The following is a 10268-nucleotide window of genomic DNA, read 5'->3' as shown; positions in this document are numbered from 1 at the left end:
ATTTAAGAGGTTCAAATGACAATTATGATTGAGACTTAAAATGAGGCACAAAGAATCATGCTGATCAAGTAACATGTACAATAAAACACAATCTTAATTTAATGCCAATAAAGGTCCATCTAATCAAAGCTATGGTTTTTCCAGTAGTCATATATGGATGTGAGAGTTGGACAATAAAGAAAGCTGTTGCTGCTGCTGCTGCTAAGTCGCTTCAGTCGCGTCCGACTCTGTGCGACCGCATAGACGGCAGCCCATCAGGCTTCCCCGTCCCTGTGATTCTCCAGGCAAGAACACTGGAGTGGGTTGCCATTTCCTTCTCCAATGCATGAAAGTGAAAAGTGAAAGTGAAGTCACTCAGTCGTGTCCGACTCTTAGAGACCCCATGGACTGCAGCCTACCAGGCTCCTCCATCCATGGGATTTTCCAGGCAAGAGTACTGGAGTGGGGTGCCATTGCCTTCTCCAAAAGAAAGCTGAGTGCCCAAGAATTGATGCTTTTGAACTGTGGTATTAAAGAAGACTCTTGAGAGTCCCTTGGACTCCAAGGAGATCAAACTAGTCAATCCTAAAGGAAATCAACCTTGAATATTCATTGGGAGGATAGATGCTGAAGCTGAAACTCCAATACTTTGGCCACCCCATGTGAAGAACTGACTCACTGGAAAAGACCCCGATGCTGGGAAAGATTGAAGGCAGGAGGAGAAGTGGACGACAGAGGATGAGATGGTTGGATGGCACCACTGACTCAATGGACATGAGTTTGAGTAAGCTCCAGGAGTTGGTGATGGACAGGGAGGCCTGGCGTGCTGCAGTCCATGGGGTTGCAAAAGGTCGACTGAGCGACTGAATTGCATTGAACTGAAATGTGACGTTCCTAACTAAGAGATTAAATTCTAATCAAATATTACTTTTACATGATGCTTTTCTTTAACTGAGATTTTTACTGAGATAGGTGCAGATTCACCTGCAGTTAAAAGAAATAATACAGAGAGATCCCATGGATACTTTACCCAATCTCCCCCTATGGTAACACTTTGCAAAACCAAAGTATATCACAACCAGGACGTTGACATTGCTATAACCCACAAGCATTCTGGTTTTCCCAGTTTCACTTTCATTCGAGTGTGTATATTTAATTCCATACAGTTTCATCACAAATAGATTCACCATCCACCATAGGAAAGACACCAAACCATGCCATCCCCTCAAGCATCTCTTGCACTGCCCCCTTATAACCACGCCCACATTGTTCCTGCTCCCTTTCCCCGACATCCCCAACCCTTGGAAGCCACTAATATCGTCTCCATTTCTAAAATATTGTCATTTCAAGTCACAGTATGTAACCTTTGGGACTAGCTTTTTCCATTCAGCATAATTCCCTGAAATCCACCCAAGTTGCAGTGAGTATCAAAGGCTTGCCCCTTTTATTGCTGTGCAGTTTCCATGGGGTGTATGAACCATAGTTTCTTTAACCATTCACCTGTGGTAGGACATCTGGGCTGTGTTCCCGTTTGGGGCTATTGTGAATAAAACTGAAATGAACATACATGTGCAGGGTTTGGTGTAAAACCAAGTGTTCATGCCTCCAGGATAAATGCCCAAGAGTGAGCTTGCTGGGCTGCATGGTCGTTACAAGTTTAGTCCTATAAGAAACTGTCCAACAATTTCCAAGAGTGGCCATCTTACAGTCCTACCAGCAACATAGAGCTGAAATAGCTCAGTTGGGAGAACATTAGACTGAAAATCTAAAGGTCCCTGGTTCAATCCTGGGTTTCCCTTGGACTGCAAGGAGATCAAACCAGTCAGTCCTAAGGAAAATCAATCCTGAATATTCATTGGAAGGACTGATGCTGAAGCCGAACCTCCAATACTTTGGCCACTTGATGAGAAGAGCCGACTCACTGGAAAAGACCCTGATGCTGGGAAAGATGGAAAGCCAGAGGAGAAGGGGACGACAGAGGACAAGATGGTTGGATGGCATCACTGACTCAATCGATATGAATTTGAGCAAGCTCAGGGAGTTGGTGATGAACAGGGGAGTCTGGCGTGCTGTAGTCCATGGGGTTGCAAAGAGTCGGACACGCGAATGACCAACTGAACAAAAACCAGCAACATGCTTGAGATCCAGTTTATGCCATTTCCTCACCAGCATTTGGTGGTGTTACTGTTTTATGTCTGAATCATTCTGGTAGTGGCTTTAACTTGCATTTACCATGCTCTTTTAAAGGGGATCAAAGTGTGAGTGACCTGAAACTTGCATCAATAAGATGGGTTGAGTGAACTTTGCTGGAGCATAGGATGCCAGCCCACCAGAACTATCCTGACCCCTCTAACGCTCTTTATTCCAGGTTCTTCAGTTCCTGGTAAAAGACAAAAGGAAGGCAGAAAGAGAAGAAACTTTTTTGAAGTCTAACAAACGATAAGAAGGAAACTGCACTCTATTTTTGTGGCAGTTTGGATAAAGCAAGACTAACCACTATGGCACATTCTGATGGAACTGGGCCAGACTGAAATCGGGGAGCAAACCCGCCCTCTGCTCCTACCGCTCCTTGTGTTAACACCGAACCACTTCTTAAAATGGGGCACAAGTGATTCTCTCTGCATAGGTTCCCTTAACAAAGTAATTTCCTGTCTTGTTCATCATACTATAGTATTAGCCTAGAATCTAACAGGGTACCTAGTTGACAGCAAGTGTTTCAGAAATGCTAGACAAATGAATGGTTAGAATAGCTGGATAGGTGGGTAGATGGATGGATGGGTAGATGGAAAGATGGACATGCTTCTGCAAGTACTGGGAATTAACCTGGCAGTTATGACTGAGAACAAGAAATAAGCACCAAACTGCGGGGCTTTTTAGTCACTAATGTGAAAACTGGCTGATTGCCAAAGTGTCTACTTGTATCACTTAACCCCTTATGAACCAAGACCACTTTGCTGTTGCAAATAAGGTACAAAGGGGTTGTTCCACATCTCGCTGCCTACTTCCAGTTTTCACTTACCAAGGTCTCTTACAAATCATGTGTTGGGGGAAGCCTCAAATAGCGCTCAGCTGAGAGAGCACAGGCACCCACCTATGAATGCAGACTCGTTGATAGAACCTGAGTCCTCGCACGCCAGGGAAGGCTTCAGAGAGACAGACAAATTCAACTGGCACATTTCAAAGGCCGAAATCAGCACCTGAGAAAAGACCACGGGCTTGTGGCCTTTGCTTTGCAAATCTAGTCTCCAAATCTTCCTCGTGGGGAGCCAGGACTCAGCCACAGAAAGAGCTGGGCTGGCCGTGCCCCCCTCATGCCATCTCTCCTTCCTGCCTGCTTTAGCTTGCTCTCAGCTGGGGGCACTCAGGCAGGGTGTGCCTGAGTGGTTTCCCTCATTAGCTCACCTCCACGGGGAGGAACGAAACCGGAAAGCCGTGGTGAAGACTCCTGTTGGCAACTGGACCAGACTTTGCTGTGCACTAATTCTCTTTGTACATCTGCCCAGAAACCACTCAGCGGGCATTGTTTGAGAAATAAATAACAGAAGTCACTCAACAATGCTTATGCACAGCATAATTTATTACACACTACATAATCAACTGCAGATGCTACCAATATATATATGTCAATATATGAGATATATCCTCATATGAATATGTGTGTGTGTGTGTACACCCACACAAACAGGAAAAAAACCCAAAGCCATCCCAGAGTCCAGATAACTGCATTCTAGCCTGCTTTTCCTGAGGGCAAAGGCCAGTGGGCCCAAACCAAGTCAGTCTCACCCCTCCTAAGAGAGGCCCTGATGGAGGAGGAGCAGTCTGGCTCCAAGAAACCCATTAGTGTGTGAGATTCCTATTAGGTGTGTGGTTTTGACAATATGCTGGAAAGGAGCACCACAGGTTTCCAGAGGTGAGCTTCCTCATCTAGGCCAACGCCACAGGACCACGCTCTTCAGGCCTGAAGCTGATGAGCTCAGCTGGTCGGGGCCCAGCGCTAACGACGTGGGTTCTGCCGGTCGGAGGTCAAGTGAGAAGGCACCCTGTGGTCAGCCAGGGCACCCAGCCTTCTCCAAAAGCTCATGCAGGGGTATTTTTGGCTCTGAGAGCAGAGAACACTATGCCTCAGGTGGTGAGGGTGTTCAAGAAAGGAGGCCACTGTCTGACCCACCCTACACATGCTCCAAGCATAACAAACCCACGGCCAAAGCTCAGAGCCGTTTCTCAGCCTCCCCTCCCAGCACGCTGTCCCTGAGCCAGTCTTGCCAAAACCCAACGAGAGAGCCCGACCCAGAGAAAAGGCATTTAACCTTGGCCGGGGAGCTCAGTGGAAAGTTTTTATTACTTGTCATGGCAAAAAAAAAAAAAAGAAGAAGAAAAAGAAAATCATGCTTTTGAAAATAACCTCTTCTTTGAGGCCAGCAAAAAGAGAGATGGGACGAGACAGCAGACGGAGCCCAGAAGCATCCTTTAGGGTCGGAACCACGAGTAGTGGTAATGCCTGTCTCTATAGCATCATCCACAGTTCATGATGCCCCTGAGAAGAGGAGACAAAAGATAAGTGCAGCCCAAATCTTCCACCCTGAATAAGTACCAAAAACAGCCACGCAAATTAAGGCCATCTGGGACGCTCAGTCCAGGTGGTGGGGCCAGAGCTGAGGTTCATATTACATAAGGACCAAACGGACACGGACAAAGAGAGCAGTGTGCTCCAGCCTCACAGAACCCTGCCCACCAGCTGTCACACAAATCAAACCTGTGGTCACAGAGGGATGGGACAGACACATACACACACACAGATGACTCAGTGCGAACTCTGCCTCATTCCAAGAAAACTGCAAACAAAACCGCCTACTGAGTTTGCCTAAGATGTGCGCTGCAGATAAAAGGACAAGCCCACCTGTCCTCCAAGGCCTGTAAGGAGATGCAGGAGGCTGAACTAAGCAGATGGCTCCACCCTCTTCAAGCCACCACCTGACATCCCCAGGTAGATGTGGCCCACTCCTCCCAGGAGGCATCTCCGGTGTCACTTCTCAGCTCCTGGTCTGTGTCCCCCTGTCCTTTTTCCCACAAGCCAGCACAAGCCTGAAACAGGGTCAGAGAAAGCCACGCAGGAGAGGAACACAGGTACGGCTGAAGAGACAGCCTCTGCCCTCTGGGGTTTCAGATTCTCAGACAGATGCCTCCTTTCTAAACACCGCGGAGGGAACTGCTCCCAGGAGCCCACGCAGACCGCAGTCACGGCACACAGCGAACGCCAGCAGGCCCCCGCGGCAGCCACCTCTTCACTGCCTGTCGTCATATGCTAGCACAACCTTGAGACCTATTAGACCCTCACCACTACCCCAGGAAGCAAGTGGTACCATCCCAGATGCACAAAATGAGGCGAAAGACTCCGAGATATTAACTAACTGGCTTTTAAGATTGCATTGCTTGAAAGTGACAAAGCTGGGTTTCAGCCAGGAGCTCTGAGCCATCCTGAATAGGGCCTCCTAACAGTAAGAGCCACAAGCAAATTAACCAGAGGAACATCTATATCCTAAACTAGGTAGTTTTCTGATGGTGGTGAGTACAAAACAGGAGCTGAAAATGGAGCGAATTTGGAGAGGAGGAGGCCGATCCGGCCACAAATAGGCGGTTCATCTGCATCTCACGCTGTCTGAACTGAAAAAAAGTGAAAGTATTAATTCTCAGTCGTCTCCAACTCTGCGACCGTCAGGCTCCTCTGTCCATGGAAATTTCCAGGCAAGAATACTGGAGTGGGTAGCCATTCCCTTCTCCAGGGGATCATTTCAACTCAGGGATAGAACCCAGGTCTCCTGCACTGCAGGCAGAGTCTTTACCATCTGAGCCATGTGAACCAGTCAAATGGCTGTTTACCATTTAAACCATTCACGTCCAGTTGTTCTAACTTTTGCTTCTTGACCCGCACACAGGTTTCTCAAGAGACAGGTAAGGTGGTCTGGTAATCTCATCTCTTGAAGAACTTTCCACAGTTTGCTGTTATCCACACAGTCAAAGGATTAAGCATAGTTAATGAAGCAGAAGTAGATGTTTTCCTGGAATTCCCTTGCTTTCTCTATGATCCTTCAGCTGTTGGCAATTTGATCTCTGATTCCTCTACCTTTTCTAAATATAGCTTGTATATCTGGAAATTCTCACTTTACGTACTGTTGAAGCCTAGCTTGAAGGATTTTGGGCATTACCTTGCTAGTGTGTGAAATGACTGCAATTGTTCTATAGTTTAAACATTCTTTGGCATTGTCCTTCTTTCGGATTGGAATGAAAACTGACCTTTTCCAGTCCTGTGGCCACTGCTGAGTTTTCCAAATTTGCTGGCATAATGAATGTAGCACTTCAACAGTATCATCTTTTAGGATTTGAAATAGCTCAGCTGGAATTCCATCACCTCCACTAGTTTTGTTCATAGTGATGCTTCCTAAGGCCCACCTGACCTCACATTCCAGGATGTCTGTCTCTAAGTGAGTGACCACACCACTGTGGTTATCCAGGTTATTAAAACCTTTTTTGCATAGGTCTTCTGTGTATTCCTGCCACTTCTTCTTAATCTCTTCTGCTTGTATTAGGTTTTTACCGTTTCTGTCCTTTATCGTGGCCATTTTTGCATGAAATGTTCCCTTCCTATCTCCAATTTCTTTGAAGAGATCACTAGTCTTTCCCATTCTATTGTTTTCCTCTATTTCTTTGCACTGTTAACTGAAGAAGCCCTTCTTCTCTCTCCTTGCTATTCTCTGAAAATCTGCATTCAGTAGAATGTCTCTCCCTTTCTCCCTTGCCTTTTGCTCTTCTTAGTTCCTCAGCTATTTGTAAAGCCTCCTCAGACAACCATTTAGGCTTCTTGCATTTCTTTTTCTTGGAGATGGTTTTAGTCACCCTCTGTTGTCCGATGTTATGAACCTCAGTCCATAGTTCTTCAGGCACCTGTCTACCACATCTAATCCTTTGAATCTAATCATCACCTCCACTGTACAATCATAAGGGCTTTGATTTAGGTCATACCTGAATGGCCTAGTGGTTTTCCCTAATTTCTTCAATTTAAGCCTGAATTTGGCAATAAGGAGGTCATGATCTAAGCCACAGTCAGCTCCAGGTCTTGTTTTTGCTGACTGTATAGAGCTTTTCCATCTTCAGCTGCAAAGAACATAATCAATCTGATTTCAGTTTTGACCATCTGGTGATGTCCATGTGTAGAGTCATATCTTGGGTTGTTGGAAATGGGTGTTTGCTATGACCAGCCTGTTCTCTTTGACAAAACTCTGTTAACCTTTGCCCTGCTTCATTTTGTACTCCAAGGCTAAACTCCTGGTATCTCTTGAGTTTCCACTTCTGCATTCCAATCCCCTGTGGTAAAAAGAATACCTTTCTTGGTGTTAGTTCTAGAAGGTGTTGTCTTCATAGAACCGGTCAACCTCAGCTTGTCTGGCATCAGTGGTTAGGGCACAGACTTGGATTACTGTGACACTGAATGATTCGTCTTTGTTGCTACAACTAGCATTATTTCATTCTTTTTATGGCTGAGTACTATTCTATTGTTGGAGAAGGAAGTGGCAACCCACTCCAGTATTCTTGCCTGGAGAATTCAATGGACAGAGGAGCCATGGGAGTGCAAAGTGTTGAACACGATTGAGCGACTAACATGATATTCCATTTCCACATCTATATCCATTCATCTGTCAATGGACATTAAGATTTCTTCCATGTCTTGGTTATTGTGAATAGAGAGAAGCCCACCATTTTTTTAAAAGGAAAAAAAAAATTATTATTTCATTAACCTTACTTTATAGAAAATGATGAATTACGATTCAGTGGTGAAATGCCTCTCCATGGTCAGAAAGCTAACGAGTGAGCAAGTCCAGGAACTAATCCATCATCCAGGACTCTTCCACTCCACAACAGCTGGCCCTTTCCGACAGCAGCCGTAATGATAACAGCTTCGTTTCACAGATCCTCCCCAAGATAGTTCATCTTCCCCCAACAGGGAAAGAAAATACAGATACTGAGCTATTCATTTTACCGATGGGAAAGCTGAGACCTAGGGGTAGTAAGTCACCCACGTATGGGCAGAGAAGCTTTGTGTTAGAAATAAAAATGTTAGATTTCTAGAAAGGTTGTTGTCATAACAAAACACCAAAACAACTTGTGGAAGAAAAGAAACCCATTAATGAAGGTTGAGGTAGGTATATTCATTATTAGTTTAGGAATGCAAAATCATGTATTCTTTATTATTAGGTTTGCTTGGAAGCTTCTTTAAAGTTAGATGAAGGTGGTAAAAAGTTACAAACTTTCAATGATTGGAAAAGTAAGTTCTAGTGTACACCGTGTCAACTGTGGCTACTGCAATAAGGTATACTTGAAAGCCACTGAGCAAGGAGATCCTAAAAGTTCTCATCACAGGAAAAAACACTCTTTCTTCTCTTTTTTTTGTACCTATATGATGGGTGTTAACTAAGCTTATCGTGGTAATCTTTTCACAACATATGTAAGTCATTATGCAGTATCTATCCAACAGTAACAATTTATCACATCTTTATCTTTTATTTTTATGTTTTGATTTTATTTTTTTATCTGGTAATTCCTCTATTGACCAGTAACAAACCTTTCTCACCTTTTCCAGGCTTCAAAGGCCAATATCTATGCCCCATGACTTCCTAGCTCAGGGTTCCTTCTTGACAAAAAGCAAAGAAGAAAGAAGCTGAAATGGAAATGATGCACATGACCGTACCTTCCTCGAAATCAGGTTGGCGACTTGAGACACGCTCATGTGGCCAAGGAACAACCACACCAGCCGCTCCTTCCCCCACTCCATCCAGAAGCTCCACTCAAAGTCGGTTGGGTCCTAAACAGGCCAAAACAGTAGTTTATCAGAGAGGTCTTAGGACATATTTGAAGCAGAACACAAACTCCAATTAATAAAACAACTGCAAGAAAAGGACAACGTGAGTTCAAACACCATAAAACGGCATTGACACAACATTTCCAGTCTCTACCCCATCACACACACACACACACACACACACACACACACACACACACACACACACCTACTTGTACGCTTCCCTCCAGCTTGGCTAGTCTCAAAGGCCCTTGTTAAAGCTGATCCCCACCCCTACCCCAGGACCCTCTGTGGGACAGAAACTATTACTAACCCTATGTTATAAAAGATGTAACAGAGACTTAAAGAATTCCCTTTATTTCCTCAGTGTCATGCGGATAGGACAAATAATTAATGAGGTTATCTCAGTTTGGTCACTTAGCTGCTTTTACCAACAAGAGAAATGCACACTGGATACTAATAAAATTGTATAAGATCAGTCATGTTAAATCTTGCTGTCATTTACAGGCTGGAGGATAATTTGATAAAGAAATTAACCCATCCCCTACAAGCTTATAAGAGGAAAGAATGAAAGATACACTCCCTTCCCCTCAGGAAGCTCTGTGTCCACCAGCATCCCATGTCTGTACCCATTTCTAGGCTCTGTCTTCCCAGCTCCTGGGCAGGGGCAGCTGAAAACCTCTGGTGAGAGTGGACTCGTGGATACCTGGGGACTCACAACCAAGAGCCTTGGCCTCAGGAGCCCCAGGGAGATCATGACGGCCAAGCTGAGCGTGGAGGGAGAAAACACTGTGCTGGCCACTCTCAAATGAGCAGTGCTGCCTTGGCCCACGAGCAGGAATGAGGACTGGAGGCCCTCCGAAATTTCTAGCCAATTGGATCAGTGGGGAAGGAATCCTCCACTGATTATTGATCCACTGATACTAAACACCTCCCTAGATGTGGAACTTTAGGTCAATTCTTTTTTTTTTTTTGGTCAAGCCACAGGGTGTGTGGCATCTTAGTTCCCTGACCAGGGATAGAACCAGTGCCCCCTGCAGTAGAAGTACAGTCTTAACTGAAGGAGGAAACAGAACAGGCTCCATCTTGAAAGCAGGACTCCATCTTGGGCTGGACTGTGGACTTTGAGCTATGCCCAATATCTATGGAAATGACACACCAACTGGAAAACCAGATCCCCTGGGTGGAAGAGCCCCAGGGCTCATACCTAGACTCTCCGTCACCTAAAAGAATATCCTAATTATCTATGTAACTGAATAGAATCGTAAATTCTATTATGCTTATTGGGGTATGACCACAGGCCTATTGATAATCATCCACTGTTACCTATCTAGGCTTAAGGTATACGAATCACAGGTTAACTTTGATTGTATCTTTCTTTTCCTTTGTTCAGACTAGCTTCAGGGAATTGGGGGAGGTGGGTTTGAGCACATACACT

General features: G+C 45.0%; 1 protein-coding gene across 1 annotated transcript in view; it reads right to left on the bottom strand.

Annotated features, from left to right (window-relative positions):
* The window catches only part of LOC104984233 (protein-cysteine N-palmitoyltransferase HHAT-like), a 298539-nt gene extending 288952 nt beyond the window's left edge, over positions 1-9587 (bottom strand). The window contains exons 1-2 of the mRNA XM_010833889.1: positions 9537-9587; positions 8720-8833 (exon numbers count right to left, since the gene is read on the bottom strand). Coding sequence (XP_010832191.1) covers positions 8720-8833; positions 9537-9587 — 165 coding nt within the window. The remainder of the gene's footprint in view (positions 1-8719; positions 8834-9536) is intronic.
* Positions 9588-10268: the final 681 nt, after the last annotated feature.

The sequence above is a fragment of the Bison bison genome, unplaced genomic scaffold (assembly GCF_000754665.1).
Source record: "Bison bison bison isolate TAMUID 2011002044 unplaced genomic scaffold, Bison_UMD1.0 scf7180017863955, whole genome shotgun sequence".
NCBI lineage: Eukaryota > Metazoa > Chordata > Mammalia > Artiodactyla > Bovidae > Bison > Bison bison.
Note: the sequence above shows the minus strand (reverse complement) of the source record. Positions and strands in the feature narration are given on the sequence as shown.